General features: G+C 39.6%; 1 protein-coding gene across 1 annotated transcript; it reads right to left on the bottom strand.

Annotated features, from left to right (window-relative positions):
- Positions 1-5759: 5759 nt before the first annotated feature.
- Positions 5760-18136, bottom strand: KLHL23 (kelch like family member 23). Its single transcript, XM_069471482.1, has 3 exons — positions 16924-18136; positions 12743-12895; positions 5760-6070 (listed from the first exon to the last, which is right to left on the bottom strand). Exons 1-3 carry the CDS (start codon positions 18134-18136, stop codon positions 5760-5762), a joined length of 1677 nt encoding a protein of 558 aa, XP_069327583.1.
- Between the last annotated feature and the right edge of the window lie 6681 nt (positions 18137-24817).

Below are 24817 nucleotides of genomic sequence, written 5' to 3' on the forward strand. Positions count from 1 at the left end.
CACTACAGCCTTGAACACCTGGGCTCAAGTGATCCTTCTGCCTCAGCTCCCCAAGTAGGTAAGACTACAGGTGCATGCCACTACACCCAGCTGATTTTTAAAATTTTTTGTAGAGACAGGATCAAGCTTTGTTGCCCAGGCTGGTCTCACATTCCTTGCCTCAAGTGATCCTCCCATATCAGCCTCCCAAAGTGCTAGGATTATAGGCGTGAGCCACCACAGTCTGGCCCAAAGAGAATATTACTTTTAACTCAGAGGGCTAACATAAGAGGTAACTGTTTATAACTAACAATTTTAAAATACCATTGAAACTCAGATTCAAAGACTATTAGCCCTTGGATTATGAGAAGACAGTTCTGTTGATAATTATTTTATATTCATTGCAACATAGTCCATAAAATTTGTCATGAATTGCTTTTTCTTGCACGTTTATAATTTATGTACCCCTGATTAGAAAGACCATTATATACATTGATAGGTGATGCTGTATGTATTGCCTTCAATAAAAATTAAAATTCCTTTAATTTCTTGACAATAAAATTAATTTCATATTGAGCCCGTCAAATGTGAAGCATTGGTAAGTTATGTTCTTTACTATTGTGACAATTAGTGGAGCTTGTATTAGTGGAGCAGTATTGCTATTTTTTTTACAATTTTATAAAAATAAATATTGTCTTACACTGCTCTATTTCTTAGCTGTTAAACTTTTACTGCTATAGTTAAAACACTTGATATTATGAAGGACTTTGGGTTGTCCTATGTATATTGACATTTAATAATATTTGGCAAAGAGGCCAGGCATAGGGGCTCACACCTGTAATCCTAGTACTTTGGGAGGCTGAGGAGGGAGGATTGCTTGAGGCTAGTTTGAGACCAGCCTGAGTAAGAATGAGACCCTCTCTCTATAAAAAATAGAACAATTAGGCATGTTGGCATGCACCTGTAGTCCCAGCTACTTGGGAGGCTGAGGCAGGAGGATGGTTTGAGCCCAGGAGTTTGAGGTTGCTATGAGCTATGATGACACCACTGCACTCTAGCCCAGGTGATGGAGTGAGACTCTGTCTCCAAAAAAGGAAAAAATTGGCAAAGAAATTACATGAAAAAACTTTGTATATTAATCTCAAGAAATGTGAGATTGTTACCATGTTGTCTTTCTATTCATCTCCTAGGAGCAAAAAATCTTTTTCTTTTTTGGCTATAAGGCCCCCCCCCCCACACACACACACAACCCCTCTTATCAATCCTAGAAGTTAGAACTGTTTTCATATACATTCCTAAACCAAATACTGGCAAGGAGGATGGAATAACGATGATTGGCTTAGACTAATTAAAATCTAAGGTACATGGATTCCTAATATACAGAAAGACCTGGGGTTCTTCTCTGCCAGCAAAAAAGGATTATAGGGTTGGTAATCCACGCTTTTGATACAATTAGTGACTCTTCTTGCACTATAATTTGTTTTCAGGCCGGACAGGCTGGCCCTCGGCAGAATGTTCTAATAGTCAATGACCCTGTCATCCAACTTTTTTTTTTTAACTTATTTTCTATCTTCTAGTTCTCAGGAGTTGCTGGGACCCATCATTGTTTTTGTTTTTTATTTCTTTCTGTCAGAATCTCCTCTCAGATCAAATGGAATTGTAAAAGTCAGGTTAAGACAATATATTACTACCTGTGGCAGGCAGAATAATGGCCTCCTAAAGATGTCCACGTCCTTATCGCTGGAACCTGTGAATATATTAGGTTACATGGCAAAGGAGAATTAAAGTTGCAGGTAGAAATAATAATACACTTTCTGAAAAATATTTACATTTTAGCAATGGACAAAGTACTTGCAAGACATTAGCCCTTCTTTGGTTGCAAAAGACAAAAACCCAACTCTAAACAAAAATACCTACTGGTTTGTATAACCGAAGTGTAGAAAAGACAGGGATGGAACTGCATCAGGGAGGCCTAAAACCAAGATGTCAGCATCATCCCCCATCCCTAGTCACTGTGGCATCTTTATTAGTTTTCTTCACTCAAACAAGCTTAGTCCTCTCAGCAGGGACCTTGGTCAATCATAGCCCTGGATCCACCTCCATGACCCAAACATCTCCTGTTAAGTTCCACCTCCAACAATGCAGATCACATTTCAACATGAAGTTTGGAGGGGACAAACATCCAAACCACACCATAGTCCAAGTGTGTAAGTGTCCCATAGGGAGGGAGTTAAGGCATCAGCACAGACACAGCCTTGGGGAGAACTGCTCTGAGGCAGACAGAAACCCCAAGCAGTGTCTATTCTCACCTAAGAAGCTGTATTTATAGTTTCAGACATTTTCAGACTAATAAAATAGGTGTTTTGGGTTGCTTTGCACATGTGATGGGAGGAAGGAGGGGTTGTCTGCAGACAGATTGTCTACAACTAGCTGATTCAGCACCTACACTGCATCATATAAAGGGCTATCTCCTTTGTAGGCTTCATTAGTCAGCTCGGGCTGCCGTAACAAAATACTATGGACTGGATGGCGAACAGTCATTTTCTTTCTCACAGTTCTGGAGGCTGGAAGTCTGAGATCAGGGTGCCAACATGATTGGGTTCTGGTGAGGGCTAGCTTCTGACTTGAAGACAGCAAGATTTCTCTTCTTAGAAGGATACTTACTCTGTTGGATCAGGGTCCCATCCTCAGGACCTCATTTAACTTTAATTATTTCCATAAAGGCCCTATCTCCAAATACAGTCATGTTGAAGGTTAGGGCTTCAACATGAAGTTTGGGAAGACATAAACACTCAGTCTATAACACAACAGGTATGTATTTACATGAATGGGAAAACAAAGGCTAATGTGTCTTTAAGCAAATACCTTAGATGCTAACCCTCTTTCAGTTGCAGCTAAAAAACTAAAAACCTGTGAGAAATAGCAACTTTTAAAATTTGGATAAAGTCATCTTAAGTCATGCTTAAAATCATCTCCACAATTTGCACTATTTTGTAGTATAGTGTTTGCCTTCTCAAAGCAATGGCTTGCATTTTATTTTAGTAAAATATTTTTCATTCATACTACAGTGATTTAGAACTTGAAATAACTGAAAGAAATTTGTGTACCTTCCTTAACCTTTTCTTCTGTGCACAATAGCAAAAAAGAATTTTATATAAAATAAGAACTTCAAATTAAATGCCTCAGATCACAAAGGATTTTCAAGATCCTTCGAGCACCTCCAGAATGCTTTCTGTAAAAATAATCCATACCATCGTCCCTATACACTGGATATACATATGAAATCCTAGACTTTTGAGAATACTAAGAATAAGATGTAGTCCATACCTCAAATCTAGCCAAGAGACACGCTATGTATATATAACTCATAAAATCCTAAATGTGAAAATGGCAGTTTTACTGTAGCCAAAATAGGGAAGAATTCCCAGAGGATAGACTTGAGTCAGGATTTTATAGGACCTATATAAGCTGGCAAAAGAGGGGAAGGTGACTTCAATTGTTCTCATCTGTTCCATAAAACTGATCTCTAAAGCACTATTGGGTAACATATTAGTCCATTAATTGCTATATGTTCTTGGAAGCAATAAAAGTCTATAATTCAATTATTGATTGAAATAGTCTATAGTTTAGTTGTTTCACTAATTCAAACTGTCCTTTAACCCAACTGGCCCAAACTCAAGCAGTCTTACCACGTACACAGTGATTTATTTATTTTTATTGAAAATTCAAAGTAATACTAAAGGAAAACATTTAAATAAATAAAAAATCATTCCATAGCTCCCTACACTAACACAATGAATTTGTTTTGCATATTACCTTCCACATGCATAAAGATTTTATAAAGTCACAATCAGCGTGCATACTATTTTGTATTGTGCTCATTTTACTTACCACATCGAAGACAAGTCCATGTTTCTACACAGTTTTCCAAACAATTATTTTAATGGCAGTATAACACTTCACTATTTTTATTAGCCCACTTTCATCTTTGACATGGATTTTTTAAACAATTTTTTGCTATTTAAATAATGCAGACATAAATATCTTCATGCATTTATCTTTTTTTGAATTTTTTTAAAAAAGGTTAAAAATATAGGAATAGAATTTATGGGGCAAAAGATATGATCATTTTTATGTCTCTTGCTATATTGTACTATATTGCATTCCCAAAGGGTTGTATCTATTTAAAATGACATCTGAAATAAATGCATTAAACAATCTCCTGGCTAGCCACAGTGGCTCACGCCTGTAATCCTGGCACTCCAGGAGGCCAAGGTAGCAGGATCACTTGAGCTCAGGAGTTCAAGACCAGCCTGAGCAAGAAAGAGCAAGGCTCCGTCTCTACAAAAAATAGAAAAATTAGCCAGACATGGTGGTGTATGCCTGTAGTCCCAGCTACTTGAGGCTGAGGCAGGAGGATCGCCTGAGCCCAGCAGTCTGAGGTTGCAGTAAGCTATGATGATGCCACTGTACTCTAGCTGGGGTGACAGAGCAAGACTCTTTCTCAAAAAAAAAAAAAAAAAAAAAAAATCTCCTAAAAGTTTTTTAAAAAACCAGAAATGTTAGGTAGTTTTAAACATCGGTATTTAAAGTTAAAAATAATCATTGTCTCTTAAAAAAAAAAAAAAAAAGAAGAGTGTAGAATAGATGGTCTCACAGATAAATAAAGGTTTAGAGGAGTTAAGTTAGGTAGTGCTTCCCAACTTTTCCCAAGTTATGGCACACATGGAAAGTGATCTTGTAGGCACATTGGAGAAAATGGACAAAGGTGACCCCGATTACCTTTAGCTGCATCAAGGGGTGAGCAGATCCATATCTAGGCACATCTATCACTCGCAGTGCCAATGTGCATAGGTCAGGAAGCTCTAATCAAAGACAGGTTAAGTGACTCAACTCAAGTAACAAAATCTAGTTAGTGGCAGAGCTGAGAAATGAATGCTAATTATCTTCTTGTCAAGGTATTCTCTACTATACCACAACTGTTCTACATGCTTTCTGAAATTCAACTTTATAAGCAGACATGTATTTACATGTAAGAATAAAGAGCACTTCCTAACATGCTTAAACTAAAGACACCTAAGCCAGCAATTTACATCAAAGCTGAAAATTAAAAATAGCCCTTAGCATAAGCAAATATTTAACTATCTTCTCTGCAATTTTTCATACTTGCCATTCTTTTAGTTTGTAAACTCTTTGAACAGTAATAATCCTTTGCACATTATTTTATATATATCTGGTAGTCAGTAAATAAAGAATAACAACAATAAATTATCTACACTACAAAGGGAAAAAAACTAGACTTAAAGTAAATCTCCATTCTAAATAATTCTAAAGATGAAAAGAAAATTTTAAGTGTTGATTTTGTAGAGGTAGAGAAGATTCCCTCTTTAAATTTCAAATTCCTACTAGTTAATGGCTCTTAAGAGACATTTCATTCCGCAGAATGATTCTGACCCATCCCCAGTGTTGATGCTACCAGGAGGAAAAGATTCACTACAGAAGTATTTCACATTTTACCAAGTGTCAAATATTCCATATCACCTTTGAAAAGCAGAGATTATAGGGGTTAACCCCACTTATTCGATTGTATATATACGTAAGATTTTTCTTGCCCATTAAGCACTGGGTTTGGGAGTAGAGTGGGGTTAAGAATTAAAATCTACCGATCCCCTGTCATGTGTCAGATCACAATAACAAGTAAGGAACTCCAAACCCTACATTCCATTTTTTTCTCACTATACTCTGAAACAGTGATTACCTGGCCATTTCTGCAGATTCAATCAGACATTATACACACAAACACACCCGTGAGACCGCATAGCACTTGGGAGATTGCCCACTATTTCCCACTTATTAAGATCTGGATCATATTTCTCAATGCTCTGAAGGTATGTTCCCTTGGAGTAGGAGTATCCTCCAGTGACATAAATACATCCATTCATGATGACAGCACCGCACTCCATCCTCCTTTCCATCATGGGAGCTATCTCTCTCCATTCATTTTGTTCAGGGTCATAGCATTCCGTGATTGTAGTTTGTCCACCGACTAGATAGAGCTTATTTTCAAATGGAACTGAGCATAATCCATATTCTTTTAAAAAGAAAAAAAAGAGCAATTTTTTAGTATAACAAATAAAGGAGATACCATAGTGTGGTGATGTAATAATCCCTTCCAACTTAGCACACAAAAATATAGTGGTGACATTTTAATTGTGGCACACAGCACTGCAATACTGAGGCTTAAAATCCATTCCCTGTCACCTGATTCAAATCACTCATTCCTGCCACACTCCCATTGTCCCTCAGCTCATCCTTCAGTTGGCTTTGCAAGATGCCAAGGAGGAATTCATCCCACAGACCACCACCCTTCTGGGAATTTCCCAATACAGAAACCTTTTATTTGACACCTATCTGTCAAGATGGTAGCAGTAGAGTCCTTCTTCTAGGAAGATACACTAGGTAAGCTGGTGTAGGTTCCTTCGGATCCTGGCAGCTATCCCTGTAACCAGTGGCAGACAATCTGTCTTGTCTGCTGCCACAGGTGCCACACAGGATGGCCTCGCTTGCTTCACACTGCTGGTCCAGCTATGGACGTCGGAAGTTAGAGAAATACACACCCAGATTTGTGGGGTATGAGAGTCTATTACCCTCAGAAGCTGGGCAAGGTGCCCCCGGCAGAGGGCTGCTATGTGGGATCTGGGTGTCCTGGGGCTGGAAGTCTATATCTAGGGGCCCCCTTCCTAGGCTGCTGTAGTGTTTCCCATTTTATTCATCTCCTCCTCCACATCCAAATCTGTTGGCTCTTCAAGGCACAAGGACGTTTCACAACTCTACTTCCTCTCCCTTCTTCCCACGGCTGTGATGATGGTGAGGCGAGTAAGGTGCTTAAGTTGCAGAATGTAGGGAGGCACAACTCTCTTGAGTCACTCTCTGAGCGACTCCTTAAATTCTGTGCCTCAAACGTCTCACTGGCCTCATCCTAGTCCCCGCCCTATTTCTTCCACACTCCCACTTTTAACATCACACCTAGCCCAGTAATTCATTCTCTAGGATTATCAGTCATAAAATTACACTCAAATACTTCCAGCTGCAGCCCTGAAGGAAGAGGAGGATTTGTCAGTGGCACTTACATTACAACAAATAAAGATTTAACTGGCTGTTGCTGAGCAGTTCCTTCTGCCTTGAAGTTTCTCCTTTTCCCAGGTCTTTGCAGGGTTGCTTTCTTCTTGTCACTCAGATCTTATCTTACTGTCACCTCCCCAGAGGGCCTTCCTTGCCATCCAACCTGAAATGGTCAGTGAGGCATGCCTACCACATCGTGCTATTTTAATTCTCTCCATAGCACTTTTCATTATCTGGGATGTTCCTTGTTTAATAAATGTTTGTTGGATCAATGAATGAATTAGACCTGGTACCCTCTTGAGCCCCAATGTGTGCCCACACTCTCATGTGGAGGAAAATCTTATAAGCGAGCCCTTCTTTAGAAAGAATGTACAATCAGAAATGTGATTTCCTCTTTAAGAGTGGAAGACAACTTCTTATCAGTAAAGTTCTTGCTACCTAGATTGGGTGGTTGCTTTTTTTTTTTTTTTTGATGCAGAGTCTTGCTCTGTCACCTGGGCTAGAATGCCATGGCGTCAGCCTAGATCATAGCAACCTCAAACTCCTGGGCTCAAGTGATCCTCCTACCTCAGCGTCCCAAGTAGCTGGGACTACAGACACCATCACGCCTGACTAATTTTTTATTTTTTGCAGAGATGGGGTCTTGCTATGTCATTCAGGCTGGTCTTGAACTCCTGGCCTCAGGAGATCCTCCCACCTTGGCCTCCCAAAGTTCTGGGATTACAGGCATGAGCCACCATGCCTGGCCCCACTACCTAGGTTTTCAAGGCTAAGGAAAGTTTCAGAAGAGGGCATCTTTGCTTTGATTCCACATATTGTTCTTAAGTTTCAATTCAATTTAAATATTTTCAGTTATTCAAAGAAATAATTCTCCTACCTGTTAAAAACTCATTTGTTTACTTTCCAGTTACATATATGTAGAATTTTTATATGAGTTAGTTTCAAGTACTTGTGAAAAACTGTTCATATAAATTATATGAATCATTCCATCAATGGTTATTGTGAAAATTAAGGGTGGTTCAAAAATTTTATCAGCTGGTATAAGTGATTAACAATGAGCCTACTAGGCTTTTCTTAAGTTATTCAAAGTTTACCAAAAAATCCTCAATTTGTGATTTTTATGTTAACAAAGGTATCTCAGTCTTCCTATAGCAGTAAAAATGTTTAAAAGAAAGTGATTCCTGATTCTTTTTCCTGTTAGCCAAATACAACACACAATGTTCTGTTACTGTTGATAGGAACTTTTCCTTCCTCAGCTGTAACTGTGTTTTTTGACATTCAGCTCCTCTAGGCTAGTAAGGCCATGGGACTGTCTTATTTACTGTGCTCCTAGCACAGTCACGGCGCTAAGAGTTTACACACAAGTATTAAAATAAACACGTGGCAGTTGTATTCAGAGTTAACATAAGTGATGTGAACAAAGAGATAGAGGGGTTCAGAGACAACCATGATATCCATTGGAATAGATTTCGATTTTTTCCCCTAAGATTGTTCTCACTGAAAGGACTTATAAAGCTTATGTAGTCCAACTTCCTTATTTTACTGGAAAGTAAGCCCCAAGAGGTTAAGCCACTGTACAGGCAAGTAAATAAATGGCAGGTCGAGGAGAGAGCTCTCTCTCTCCCCACTTGATACAGCTCTCCATTGGCCCTTTCCTTTGTCATCTACTGCTCCTTCCCTGTTCTTCACGTACTCTTCTTCCTCAGCCCATTCTTCAACTCAGCCTGTTTCCCAAGATTCTGGCCGTAACTGTCTTGCTGGGCCTGTCCTCCCAAGGCATCTCATTCATCCCCATACCCACAGCCATCATCCAAGCAAGCAACTCCTAGATCTCTATATTTAGTTACATGTCTCTTCCTGTGCAGCAGACCCACATTTCCCACTGCTTGCTGGACAGCTCTTTTGGGTTCTCCAACTAGTCCTTCACCTCAACTTCAAAACTGAGCTCATCTCCTCCCCTCTTCTCCCTCCTCATTGGTTCCTCCTTCAGTACCCTCCATCCTCCCAGGCAACTGGCTGGAGACCCTGGAATCACTGTCAACTCCTTATTCTCCCTCATCACCAGTATCCAATCAGCCAAGGAAGCAACCAGCTGTTGAATCCATAATATTTCTCATACCTGCCTCTCTTTTTCTACTTCTACCACTCCTTCAGGCTTTCAGCATTCCTCATCTGCTTGATTATTAACACAGCAGTCTTAGCAGAGCTCCTTGCCTTCTGTTTTTCTCCCAATCTGTTCTAAAAGGGGTTCTCTTCTTGTTTTTTGTTTTTTTTGTTGTTGTTGTGTTTTTTGGAGACAGAGTGTTGCTAGAGTGCAGTGGTGTCATCAGAGCTCACAGCAACCTCAAACTCCTGGGCTCAAGCCAAACTCCTGCCTTAGTCTCCCAAGTAGCTGGGACTACAGGCATGGGCCACCATGCCCAGCTAATTTTTTCTACCTACCCATAATCATAACTACCTACCAATACAAGCATTCTAAGAGTGCCAGATTTTCCTCAATTAGACTTAAGCTCTCTCTGTTCTCAAGTTCAACAGCATTTTTTTTTTTTTTTTTTGAGACAGAGTCTCACTCTGTTGCCCGGGCTAGAATGTCGTGGCGTTAGCCTAGCTCACAGCAACCTTAAACTCCTGGGCTCAAGCAATCTTTCTGCCTCAGCCTCCCAAGTAGCTGGGACTACAGGCATGTGCCTCCATATCTGGCTAATTTTTTCTATAGTTTTAGTTGTCCATCTAATTTCTTTCTATTTTTTTTAGTAGAGATGGGGTCTCGCTCTTGCTCAGGCTGGTCTCAAACTCCTGAGCTCAAACAATCCGCCCGCCTCGGCCTCCCAGAGTGCTAGGATTACAGGTGTGAGCCACCGTGCCCGGCCAACATCATTTCTTTGTGTATTACAGAACTTACCAAAGATTCTTCTGTATTCCCATTATGTATGCATATTTGCTACTAGATTCTGAGTTCCTGTGGCAGTAGAGACTAGCACTTAGTCATTTTTGCATCTTACACAATTACCAGAATACTACCTTTCCCAATGTAGGGTCTCAATAAATGTCATCTTGAATTTTAATTAAACAGTAACCCCATGTTTTTCAATTATACAAAGCTACCCTGTTAAAGGAGTTAAGATAAAAGATAACATTTATAATACTTTAAAAAATAATAGTAGTCATTTCTTCTTAATCTAACTATGTATCTATATAAGGTCAACTCAAGACTGACATTTTATATTCCTCAAGAGGTGCTGGTAAAGTGCCAAAGAAGCATACCTTGCATATATAATTCAGTGGATGCAGATGCAAATGCCTTCAAGAGCTTAAGGAGATAATAGACCAGCTGAGTGAAGCAGGCCAGGGGTAAGAAAAACAACAGCACAGGCCCCCTAGGTCTGTGATGTGATGAGAATTGCAGGGATCCTGGTGAAATGGAGCATACAAACCTCCTCTAATAGGAACAGCTACAACCTGGCTCCAGTGATTGTTGCCTGGAATATGTGCCCAAGGCTGCTAGATATTCCAATTTTTCTACAGGCCAGAAATCATGATTTTTATTTGAAATCTCCTAAATTTTATATAGTGGTAACAAGCCAGTTCAAAAATATTTTAAGCACAGTGAAAGCTAAATAGAGCATATCATGCAAGATGCTAATTTGATACCTGTTTTTCAAATTTTGTCAGGAAAAAGTCCAATGTAAATCAAAACTTTACAAGTGGCATTATATGTTCCCATTGATTCATACTGTAGTTTAATATTTATTTTGGATTGATTTTCAATTTTCTATGGCTTTTAATACTTTGGATTAAGTCACACTGCCTTTTAGACTCTTTTCAAGTAGTTACTAAGCTATATGCAATTTAAATATGTCATGGGACATTAATTTTTAAGGGAATAGCTTTATGAAATATATATTAAATTTATAATATAAATAACTGCCCTCTAATTTGTTAAGCTGACTTTTAATGCATTGGATTTTCTTTGTAAACACAAGTCTGTCCACAAAATGGGCACAGTAATATCTAACTCATGAGGTTAACATGAGGTTCAAATGAGTTAATAGTGAAGTTGGTAAGAGAACGGCTCCAAGCCAGACTGTCTGGGATTCAACCTCACCTCTAATAAGCAATAGCTGGCTGACCTTCAGCAATTTATTTAATTTCTCTGCCTTCGTGGCCTGTAAAATGAGATAATAACTATATCTACCTCATAGAATTATTGTGAGGTTTAAATAAATTAATACATGTAAAATTATTGGAATAGTTAGTGCCTGGTACACACTTACTGAATAGATGCTAACTATTACTCAATATGAGTTGTTATGATTACTTTCTTTTATAACTTCAGTGATCACAACAGAGAGTCTGGGATGGTACATGTGGGCTACTAGGAGACAGAAGCCTATGCCCTCCATGATGTCTTCAGAGCCAGGGCAGCCTGTGGCTGAAGTTTCTTTTTACACACAGCCTGTGGCATATGGAGATGTAGCACCAGATTTAGGTGTGCTCCACCTGAACCATAAGATGAGATAGATGATTTATGGCCTGGAAGTAGCTGTAGTGGTCAAAAGCAAGAGAGCTTCCCTTAAGAGGCAGACTGCTTAGTGGTTACAGCACAGGGTGAAGAATTCAGACTGCCAGAATGTGAATTCTGGTCCACTACTTTCAAATCGTGTGACCTTGGGAAAGTTACTTATCCTTTCTAAGTCTCCATTTCCAAATATGTAAAACGGTGATAAACAACATCTGGTCATAGAGCTATAGTGAGAATTTAAGATCATCTTACATACAATGTGCTTAGCCAGTGCTTGACCTATGGTAAATGCTCAAGAAGATTCCCTATTACTTTTACTCTGAGACAGTTCAAGCTTGTGAATTTCAACTACCCTCTCCAGTGACCCACATGGAATCCTGATGCTCAGTGGAAAATGATTCAAAGTGATATGGTGATATGATGATATGAATCTTTCCTAATGAAAAAAACTTAAACACATGGCATAACTGTAATAGGCTAAAACCTGTGCTCCCCCCAAGCTCTTCACAAAGAGAAAAGTCAAAGAACAAAAGACATCAAAGAAGGCAGACCAATCCATGGGCAGACAACACTGTCCTCCTTATGGTAGTTAAGGTGAGGCCAATGTAGGGCTCTGCACATTGTAGGAGTGAGTGCTTAATAGTAATTGAAATCCAGAAGGAACATGCTTCTAAAAGAGGAAATAATCTGTAGCTGAACTCCAATCACCAGGTACTCTTCCCATTTGATAGGTAGATCAGTGCTTTTTAACTGTTTATAAAAAGCGTGTTTTATATAATGCATGCAGTAAATGAAAGAAAGCACATAATAAAGGAAAAGGAAACACAAAAAAGAACCTAAGTGAAAAAAAATTTTAAAAGAAACTATCACCTTTAACTACATAGGCTTAAAATGTGCATTGTGTAAAGACATCAGGGAAAATATCTGCAGACGCAATCTACCTGAAATCTAATCATGATTATTGTTAGATGGATATATGAATATTTTGAGCCTTTTAATTATACCCATATGTAGTCTACTATAAAATTAGCATTTTCTATTTCCAGCCCATTTTTTTGCCATCCCTTACACTGATAAACTGCATCACAACAAATACTAGTTGAGATAGTATTTTGTTACCTGGATGTGGACTGGAGGTGATGAGGCTCCATTCATTGATATCTGAATTGTAGCTCTGGACCTTGTCATAGGTGCAGCTTCCTCTGTAGCCACAGTGGCCACCAATGACATAGATAATTTCATGTAAGACACAGGCAGTAGCATTTCCCACACCTGTGTGTTAATTAAAATCACATCTTTAGATTGATCTTCATTCTTTTTGGCAGTGAATACTGAGCAAAATTTATTATTGTTTTTGTTATTATTGATGGTAAATGCAAGGTATTGTGCTAGGTGCTATGAGGGATAAAATAATAAAAAAGGAAAGCTCCTTGTGTTCTTTTAAAAGACGGTGAGACATGCATACGAATACAGTCATGCACCACATAACAATGACATTTCAGTCAACTGCAGACCACACATATGATGGTGGCCTCATAAGATTTGATGGAGCTAAAAATTTCCTATCACCTAGAGACATCATCATAGTTGTTATAAAGACATAGCTCAAAGTATTACTCACGTGTTTGTGGTGATGCTGGTGTAAACAAACCTACTCCTCAAGAAGAGCCTCAGGCAGGTCCTTCAAGAGGCATTCCAGAAGAAGGCATTGTTATTATAGGAGATGACAGCTCCATGTGTTACTGCCCCTAAAGACCTTCCAGTGGGACAAGGTGTGGAGGTGAAGGACAGTGATACTGATGATCCTGACCCTATGTAGGGCTAGGCTAATGGTGTTAGTTTTAACAAAGAGCTTAAAAAGTAAAAAAAAAAAAAAAAAAAAATTTTTTAAATAGAAAAAAGCTTATAGAATAAGGATATGAAAAAAATATTTTTATATAGTTGTACAATGTGTTTGTGTTTTAAGCTAAGTGTCAAAAGAGTTAAAAAGTTTTTTAAAAAATTTAAAAGTTTATAAAGTAAAAAAGTTGTAGTAAGCTAACATTAATTTATTATTGAAGAAAGAATTTTTTTTTTTTTTTTTTGTAAAGTCTATAGGCCTTCACATTCACTCACCACTCACTGACTCACCCAGAGCAACTTCCAGCCTTACAAGCGCCATTCATGGTTAATGTCCTATACAGTTGCACCATTTTTTTTTTTTAATCTTTTATATCATATTTTTACTGTACCTTTTCTATGTTTAGATAGATGAATATTGACCATTGTGTTATAATTGCCTACAGTATTTAGTACAGGTTTGTAGCCCAGGAGCCATAGGCTATGCCATATAGCCTAGGTCTGTAGTAGACTATACATCTAGGTTTATGTAAGTATATTCCATGATGTTCACACAATGAGAAATCATCTAATGACGAATTTTTGAAAATGTACCCCCTCCCATGTTGTTAAGCAAAGCATGACTGTAATTAGAACACAAGGTCTAGAATAGAAAAACTACCATAAGAAAGGGAAAAATGAATGACTGTGAACGGTCAGAGCAAAGAGACAATGCTTTTGACTGTGGAAATCGCAGCAGGTGGTGGCAGAATTTGACCCCACCCTTGGTAGGTAGGACTTTGGCAGGTAGAGGTGAAAGGAAGACATTCTAGGCAGAGGGACAGGCGAGTGCATAGGCTTACTGGACAACGTCAAATAGCCCAGTTTGACCAGGGCAGGTGGCACATTGTTGCATGGGAATTAAGGCTGGCATGGTAAGTTGAAGCCACATGGTAAAGGATATTGACACCCAACTAAGAATCTGGACTTAATTCAGTGGGATTTTTTAAGGTTTTTAAACAGAGGAAGGGAAGGGGAGGAGGACAGGTGTCAGAAAGATCCAGGTACTGGCCCAGTTGAGGAGTATCGAGGGCCTGATTTAGATGGGGTATGGAGGGAAAAGCACAGAGGCAAGAGACAGAGCTAAAACATAGTCCTTGATGAATAACTGACTGAGTCAGAGACAAACCAGACTGATTCAGTGGTTCTGAGCTGGGAAAACTAGGAAACACTGATGCCACAGAAAGTAAGGAGAAGGAGGAAATGGGTTCAGCAGGGGAAGATAAAGAGAGGAAGAAAGATGATGAGGTTCATTTTAGTTGAAAAGTTGGTTTTGTCTTTCCACCAACTTTTACTTAGCACTGTTATGTGCGGGATACACATAAATGAATCTTCTTGTTCATTTCTACTTCAAAATAAAAGTAGGGTTTTTATGGGAAAAAAAAAAATTTAGTAGTTCCTACACAGCCAAGTATTTATTTCTTCTCTGTACATCACATCCCTAGACCAAAAAAGGAAATGAATTTATCCAAATTAAGTTCTCACTACCACGGAAAGCTGCTAGTTCACTTCATGACAACAAAATAAAACAAACTGAGAAAAATGTTATCCTTTCTACAGAAAAATGGGAAACTAAAAGTTCAGTATGAGTCTAACCATCAGAACAAATACTAGTCAAAACTGCATATAACTGACAAAAATTGTTACCCTTCCCTTGGATGAGTAGATAGATATAAACAAGAATCAAAGATTCAAGTTACAAGTATAAAACTAGAATTTCAGAGCCAGCTGGGAAGTGGGGAGACCTTTAGGGTATGAGGGTCTCCTATTCCACTCAAAGCTAAGGCAAGAACACATATGGCTTTCTTTCACAGTAGATACATTTTCTTTTCAGCAAGCACTGTTTCAAACACAATTTTTTAAAATTTCAGCAAAGTAATAAACTTCCATCCTCAAAAAAATATGCTCACAAAACCACTGATAACCACTGTTACCTCATTATCAAGAATCAGAAGCAGAAATGTAAATCCAGGTTTACAATAGCAGCTAAAATATTACTTTTCTTGTTTCTTTTTCAGGAGAAGAATCAGGACATTCCGAACTATCCTGGAGTTGGTAAGCAGCCATCAAGCTCTGGCAAAACCAAAAACCAGAGCAGCAATAGCAATAGGCTTTAAGCTACCTTCTCCCACCCTACCAACTATCGCTAAACCTGTGGGCATGTATAAGAGTGGTCATGATTTAGTATGAAAGATATTTCTGCCTATCAAAGCCAACATGTTCTTCTATAATGATGTTCATGACAATTATGTGTAACATTTACTGAGTGCTTACTCTGTCAGATACTGTTCTAAGCACTTCACAAGCATAAGGTCACTCCTGTCAGTGACCTTAGGCTAGGTAATATTGACATCTTCATTGGCAAAACTGGGGCACAGTGAGACTAAATAATTTATCCAAACTTACCAGCAAGTAAGTGGATTTGGACCCAAGCAGTTTAGCTACAGAAGCAGTGTGCCTGATCACAAGACCATTCTGCCTCTCAGCTTCCTGCTTGTCATCCAAGGATCATACCAGGTCAGATTTCCAGACCAGGTCAAATTCCCATACCCTCTCTAGCATTAAAAAAGAAACAGAAAGGCCTGGGAAGAATCATTTGGGACAAAATTTAGTAACAACCTACCAGCTGTTTAGGAACAACTCCCTAGCACCAAAGAATAAATGTAATGAAAAAGATTCCAGTTTAACTTTTTTTCCAGTGGGAGAGAAGGAGAGCAAAGCTAATATATCACCAAATACAGAAGAAAACACCACAGTGTTTATCAGACAGATATTGAGATCCAGTAGTGTGCCTGGCTCCGTGGACCACGTGAGGGAGGGTATGGTGTCTGCCCCCGTGCTTTAAGTTATGAGACAAGACTGAATCACAAAAAGCAGAGGTTATTTGTTTCTAGTTCTTGAGAGAATATACTTTGTTACTCTGTGTAGGGAACAAACCTTCCAAGGTTTTAATGAAGGACCTCTTGAGAGATGATCAGTGTATTTTAAGAGGAAAAAAGTTGAATAGTTAAAAGCAGAAATGAAAAGTGTTCAATTTTAAAAGCAAGAAAAAAAATTAAAACATGAACTAATAAAACTATCCAGATTTGTCTCTTCATTTAGCCTTTCACTTAAGTATAAATTCTTAAGACTTGAAGCAAGATCTAGAAAAAGATCTAGAGTTACAATGTAAAGTAAAATGAAATATACTGTTTCCTTATATAAATGATATTTCTTTTCTATTAGAGCAGTATACTCTAATCACATAACTCTGAGACAAGTTGAAGACTATGCTATGCTATGTTTTTACCTGGAACATTCTGTGCAACATTGGTTGTGTAATCCACTATAGTTTCTACACAGCATCCCAAAGTTGAGAAATGAGACTGCTGGCCTAAACCAAGACATCTAAAACATACAGAATAAACATAGTCTGCACTTACCTTTAATCATGTTTGCAATAGGAATCCATTTCTCTTTTAATGGATCATAGAACTCAGCCTCTTCTGCTGGAGCCCCTTTTCTGTAACCACCTAAAGCGTAGACACAGCCACCCAACGTGACTGCACAGTGGTAATACCTGGCACTGAGCATTGGCAAACCTTCTGTCCATTCATCACTTTCACTGTTATAGATCCACACTGTGTCAAGAGCTTCTATGTTATCTGTCCTGTAGCCCCCAGTTACATAGATGTTGGGTCCTAAACATGTAACACCATAGCTCTCCCTGGTATAATCTGGTATTTCTGCTCCCTGAATCCAAACATTTGTCAAAGGATCCCATATGTGAACCTCTGATAAAGGATGCCAGTAATAGCCTCCAATGATATACATTGTGGCTGTGGACCTCTGGGAAATCTCTTTATGCATGGGATTCAAGGCATTGTATATTAGAGAGCGTATCTTATTTTCAGTTAGTAGGCAGCTTCTTTGAAGACCTAAAGCTGTTTTTAAATACACTGGATCTATGTCTATGTTGATATAGCTTAGTAGATTATATAGGCATTCAATTCGATTTTCTACATCATGAGCAGTCCACTTAATAACAGGCTCTATGATAGCTTCTTCTTTCCAAACACTGAGATTCTTTCTGGACAAGATAAAGAGAAACTTTTCAAGGCTGATTTCCAGAAATTCTTCTTGTTGCCATACTTCCTTAAACCTTGAACACAGAATTCTTCGAGATTCCTTCTCTAATTCTGGACACACATGAAATTCTGCAAAGGAGTGCATTCCAATACAATTATCAATATCCAAGTGCCTTACCAAAAACTGCTCACAAGCCTTCTTTACTGAAAGGAACTGTAGCAGATCTGCTGCCTCAAGCAGGCTTTGAACATTTCTTTTAGTTATTTCAATTTGGGAGGTGTATGCATAATTTACAAGGCCTTCCAGAATATCATGGTGGATGCCAGACAGTTTTATTTTATCTTTAAATTTTTCTTTCATGTCAGCTGTGAACATTGCCTTAAAATAATTGCTGCAAGCAGCTAAAACAGCTCGGTGACAATGGAAGATTATGCCTGAAGGACACTGAAGGGTAATATCAGTAAATAATCCATCCAAGTAAAATGTTCTGAATGCATCCAGAAAATCCACTGGATGTGTCGAATCCTTGAAAATATAAATATAATCTTCTTGTCCTTTTAGAGCCATGGCTGCAATAAACATGAAATAATAAATGTATTTCAATTTTGTACATTACCTCAAATAATCAATGCTAAATATTCCAATCATTCTAATGATTGACTAGCATCGGATACCCCAAAACTAGGTTAAGTTCAGCATTCTAAGTAACAAATGCAAAATGGGGATGGACTGTTTCATAATTTATACGGTGGTCAATTGAAATTCAGGGTATCGAGGAGCCTGAAATGAGGCCCCCAGATTTCACAGTGGTTCTTTTGAGAATACTGATTTGCTAACCCATTCACCCAGTCTCCGCAGTCTGCCCTGGCCTGGCGGTCTGAGAGGAGTCCCACACCAGGCAAGCCAAGTGTCCCAGGGGTTACCCCACTCGAGGCCGGCCCTTGGCCGCCTCAGCTCAGCCCGGCCCCAATTTAACCTTTTCCCCTAGCTCCGTCTCCCTTTCAAATCACATCGAAATGCCAAGAAAGGGATGACTGAAATATAAGTGGGCAAGAAAAAACATCAGAAAAGGGTAACCTCGTGCCTTTTAGCTTAAGCAAGGAGATAAAGGAAAGCGGACCGGCCTGGCGCAGCCCCTCCGGCCTGCGCCCCGTCCCCCGCGCCCGCTGCAGGGGTTTCCGCGCGCCCCGCGCGCCCCGCGCCTGGGCCCCAGTCCCACGTTCCCGCCCGGAGACCGCCCCGCCCCGGGGCCTGGCGCGGGCTCGACTCGAGAGCGCTGCGTGTCGCCCGTCGGGCCCGGTGCCCACGGCCCTCGCCGGGCACCGGCGCAGGTGTGGGGAGGGCACCACAAGCGGCCCCGCGCGCCGCGTTCGGCCCTGCCCGGCGCCCGCGCGGCCATTGTCTGTGCTCTTCTGCCGCAAGCAGGCTCTGGAGGCGGCGCGGCCTCGCCCTCCCGCGCCTGGCCCCGCTCGCTCAGTGCCGGCTGGCCGCGGGCGGCGGGTCCGCACAGCACCTACCTCCGGCAGAAGCTCCGGGACGCGGTGCTGGCCCGCGGGCTAGCAGCGAGTGGGAGCGGGGGCGCCGCCGGACCCTCTGACCATCTTTGGAAGAGACGCGGCGGAGGCTGCCTGCTAGTGCTGCTCCAGCCCACAAGCGGCTCCTATTTTGGTGTCCCGGCTGCTCCCCCACCTCCACCCGAACAGCCCCCCGTACGGCCTGGGCACTGGGCCACTCGCGGGAACTCCCCCATCGCCCGGCCGCGCTGCGAGCGGGGCGGGGCGGGCGGGAGCGCGGCTGCGGCCCCTCCCCGGAGGTCCCCCCCGCAGCAGGTGGGACGGCTTCCTCGCCGAGACCGCCCGCTCCGCTGGCTTTCCCCTTTCCTTGGCTCTATCTCTCCCTCTCTCACACACACTCTCGAGCGTCTTCTCTTAGATAAACTCTGAGTCCCAAATTAAGACCATATATGGGTGTGTATGTACTTTTTCCTCTGCCTCAGTAGCTCTCACCACCCCAGGCCCTAATGGTGAGGGGAGATAGGAAAAGTGTGGAGAGAATGTGGCAAAACTAAAGATCTGGGACTGGAGTTGCCTTCAAAATGCCAGAAGTAGCCTCCCTTTCCCACAGACGCCATGCCACCCCCAGCAGAGCGCTCAGGAAGGAGCCTTTGGGACTGACTGACACATCACGGGTTAACCAGTTTTGAGGAAAACTGGGGTCAGCCAGGGCTAGGATTCGGGTTACTTAATTTAGAGCGCAGTAGCGACAACGAGCAGCCTCCAGCCTTTTTGGTGACAATCTATTCACATAAAGATGTTCATGTGCTATACCATAAAGTTCATTTTCTTGTTCCAACAAAAGCCAGTATCAAATATTTTCATGTATCATTCATTTTTTTTAGATAAAAAATTAAAATTGCTAGTCTTCTCTATGTCATTCCAATTTTAGTATATGTGCTGCTGAAGCGAGCACAAATTTGTTAGCAAGATTTTATTAAGTGCCTTATGAGTGCCTGACAGCGCTAGGCACTAGTAATAGAGTTTTGAAAGATGGTCCACAGTATTTCATGGACCTTACAGTCTAGCCACCTTAAGGGAGGAAGGTGGTCAGGGCGAAACCACCAGAGGCCCAGTGTGTTTCTCAGAGTGTCTGAGGAACAGAATATACAGATGGATGGACAATGGCCAGACAGTACATGATAACAGAACTCAGAACCACATAAGAAGCCAAACCACAACCTTTGCAGCAACTGGACAAGAACAGTCACGAAGTGGTCGACGATTTCCAACTTCCCTACTTTTACCTCTATTTCCATCTTAGCACCAACCTGACAAAGTCAAGTATGTTCCCCAAACCAATCACATAAAATAACCCCCACTTCTAGTAGCCCACCTCCAGCTTTCCCATGCCAACAACTTCCAGTCAGAGCATACCTGGGCTTTTCTTTTTTTCACTTTCATAAAGCCTTCCCATTCCCCTGCCTGTCTTTGAGCCTCTGCCAAAGGCAAGTGATGGAGACTAACTGTATACAGCATGCTCTGTCTGAATCAATAGCATCTGCTTGTTCTCTTCAGGTGGTTTCAGTTTAATTCCACATATCAGACCACCCTAATTGAATTACATGGGATGCTGCTTATGCAGCACTCCACAAAACTACCATCCCCCAGACTTCTCTGGGGTGGGGACTTAGGAATCTGCATTCTAATCAAGGCAGCAGGTGATTCTCACGCAGTTAAGAAAATGTGTGTTGGACCCAAAATAGGAAAAAAAAAAAAAAAATGAAAGGTTTAACATCTCAACATCTGGTAAACAGTTTAGTAGAAAAGGAAACCATATGAGATTTCATTTCAGGCTTAAGGTTCAGCTCTGCCACATATCTAACATATAGCCTTCAAAAGTTACTAAACTTCTCTAATCCTTAGTTTTCTGATCTGTAAGACATAGACAATATCAATACTTTCTCAAGGTAACAAAGTTACTGGAAAGATAAAATAAAATTACTAATGTGACAGCATTTAGGATTTGGTATATAAATGTTAGCTATTGTAATAAAAGGACATTTACACTTAATTCTCTATTACCACCTCAGTTTGGAAGTTAATATCTTATTATTCTTCAAAAATTACAAACTTTAGGGGCCGGGCGCGGTGGCTCACGCCTGTAATCCTAGCACTCTGGGAGGCCGAGGCGGGTGGATCGCTCAAGGTCAGGAGTTCGAGACCAGCCTGAGCAAGAGCGAGACCCCGTCTCTACTAAAAAAAAATAGAAAAAAATTATATGAACAACTAAAAATATATATATAGAAAAATTAGCCGGGCATAGTGGCGCATGCCTGTAGTCCCAGCTACTCGGGAGGCTGAGGCAGGAGGATCGCTTGAGCCCAGGAGTTTGAGGTTGCTGTGAGCTAGGCTGACGCCACGGCACTCACTCTAGCCTGGGCAACAAAGTGAGACTCTGTCTCAAAAAAAAAAGAAAAAAATTACAAACTTTGTAGTTAATTGTAATTATAGTTTGCCCTTCATAACTGATAGTGATGCTATTGTCAGTGTTGCCATTCAAGGATGCAATTGTGACTGATTTAAGGAGCATTCTATTAAATATTTTTGTCACCAAAGTATAGAGATGGCTATTTTTGTAGCTATAGTTACTGTTTGCCAAGTTTGTGCATAGAAAATATCATCGGCTCCTTCTAACTTAGAGCAAGGGCTTTTAGTATCATAACTACATGTAATAATAAGTGATTTTTGAATAATAGAATTCACTATATTGTCACTTGTGCAGTTATTTCAGATTGCTGCACGGACCAATTAAAACATATGTTTCCACTGCCTGATGTTCCTTGGTAGTGAATTATTGGTAAACATGTATATCAGTGTGTGTGTGTGTGTGTGTGTGTGTATGTATGTAAAGTATGTGTGTGTGTGTATATATATATATATATGTATACACTATTAGACTGCTTCACTTTGCCCAGGGCAGGTTTTGAAGGATATTGCCTGGAATAGTTTCTCTTTATCACATGTTTTATCAAAGAGACTATTGCAAGTGTTGATAGATTTGATGCATTCAGAAACATATAATTAGCTCTCATAAGTCAAATAAATTAATGACACTTCAAGAAAACAGATGTGCCATCTGTGATTTCAAGTTTTAAAGAAATGAAGAGCCACCATGGAAATGAGACATAAGCAATTTCGCAGATATTAAGCATAGCATGGAATTAGATGTTTTATTGACATCACACTTCACCTTTCAAAGGACTCCTGGTTCTACAAATAATAATTGTTTTTCCCTTTTTAGTACATCTTCCCACTAAATACAGCCATGCCATTAAATGTTTGATATGCTAATTGTGATATCATTATCAATGTGTGTAGATGATGGATATAGATAGAAAAATTTTGTGTACTGTATTTATATACTGGATTAAACAAGTTGCTGGTAAGTAAAAAAAAAAAGTAGGCAAAATTTATAAGGCCACCACATTCCCAATGACTGGGTAAAAATACTTTTGCAAGCCAGAAGTTTCCAATTTCTTGTTTTCAACAAAAGTGAAAAGTGAAAGAAGACTTTTGACAGATAACTTGGAAAGAATTCATGAAATAAGTGGCATTACCATAACAAAATTTGATCTGTTTGTCTATGTGAACACATTTTCTCAGGGATTAATATCCATAAAAATGATAGGAATATCATTGATCCTAAATGCCGTCTCATTCCAGCAGTAAGCAATATTCAACTAAGGGCATATGCCCTAAATAAAAAGAAGATAGCCCCACTAATCAAGATTGAAATATTTTTTGATAATTTTTAACTTTTGATTTATGTTTTTTGATTAATTATAATAATTATGTTAATCAGGTCAGAATTTTAAAAATAATCAAGGACATAGAACAGTTAAAATTTTAATATATATACATTTTGTTAGAGAGGTTAAGAGATGATTAATAAAAGATTTTCAAGTATAAAATATACAGAAAATTCTTTCTTTTAATGGCTACAAATGCATGAATTTTAATTACCACAGTTTAGTTAAATAACACCTGTCCCTTAAGAACAAGGTTTAAATTTCAGTTACTGTGGTGTATTAACTATGAGTAATTGCATAAATGCAAATTTTGGGGCTAGCTTTTCAGGTCCACAAATTACTACATTAGCAGATGTGCATCATGATCAGTGACCAATCACATCTCTTCTTTCAAAGTCTGTCAGTGATTGATCACTGTGCATCTGTTATTCAGTTCACAGACAGACAGCAAGGCTTGTAATTGTGTTGCCTCCTTGTCTGCCTGTGAAACATCTGCTGTGTGACGTTTTACAAAAATGGATAATTGAAAAAGGGTATTGGCCAAGAAGGATGAAAGTGTAGCAAGGAAATAAAAAGTGATAATGCTGTGAATGAAATTTGAAGTGAACATAATGAAGTTGTAGAGGAAATAGCTGATCGTGGGAATGCTGATGCTTGTACCCTTGGAGAGAATCCAGATGTGTAGCCAGGGCTACTTAGTGCGAAGGATAATACCTTGGAAGCCGATCCAAACTTAGAGTATGCCAATTCACCAAGGCATAGAAAGATGGTCACTCCATATTGTAAATTCTGTGGCAAGAAGACAAGGAACTGTTCAAACTACTCTTGATAAGTTTTTTTACAAAGAAATAAAATACTTCAATCCTCAATGTTTCTAATATTTTAAATTGCAGTGTAATCTGGGAGGCCAAGGTGGGAGGATTGCTTGAGCTCCGGAGTTCGAGACCATCCTTAGCAAAAGCAAGACCCCATCTCTACAAAAAATAGAAAAAATTAGTGGGCCATGGTGGCACGTGCCTGTAGTTCTAGCTGCTCCAGAGGTTAAGGCATGAGGATCACTTTAGCTCAGGAGTTTTAGGTTGCAGTGAGCTATGACGATGCCACTGCACTCTAGCCCAGTGATTGAGCAAGAGACACTGAGAAAGAAAAGAAAAAAGAGAAGAAAAAGAAAGAAAGAGAAAGAAAGATTACAACATACTAAGTAAATATTAGTCTTACTGTTTTTTTTTTCATTTCACTATGCATTTATAACAGTAAGAGAGTTTTTAATGTTCCAACAAAAATTTTGAAGGTCACGGGACAATCATATTTTTTCCCATTTATTATTAAGATCACATTATATATTGTCAACTTGCACAGTTATTTTTATGGTCCTGTACAACTGTGCAAAGTGAGGACTACCTGTATTTTCAGTGGGACAACCTCCTCTGAGAGAAATGAATGGTATGAAAATAAGAACTCAAGAAGAAAAAGGAAAGCAAAATGCCAAGGAGTACACAGAATAATTCTACTGTGCACATCTTTCTTGCTCCTTCTTTCCTTTCTTCCTTCCCTTCCTTCCTTCCCTTTCCTTCCTTTTCTTTTCTTTCTTCCTTCCTTCTTTTTCTTTCTTTTTTTACTCATTCCCTGTATTTTATTTCTCACAAATAATGGCTAACAAAAAAAGTCATTGTAGCACCCCACTATTTTAAAGCAGCAACTTTAACTTAAATGCTAATGGACTCATTCCATAAAACAGGAAACCCTCCCCTAAGGCTATAATGGACATTTATTTAAGTTTCCCAAACCAAATGACAACTAATAATTTTTATTAGCTATCAAACACAGAAAAAATGGATATTGTTCCCCTATAGCTGAAAAATTCTACATATGGTAAGTTTCCTCCATTTACATGATCCTTTGACTCACACCAGAAGTAGGTACTAAAACACCTACAATTATGA

This window comes from Eulemur rufifrons, chromosome 1 (genome assembly GCF_041146395.1).
Source record: "Eulemur rufifrons isolate Redbay chromosome 1, OSU_ERuf_1, whole genome shotgun sequence".
NCBI classification, from domain to species: Eukaryota; Metazoa; Chordata; class Mammalia; order Primates; family Lemuridae; genus Eulemur; species Eulemur rufifrons.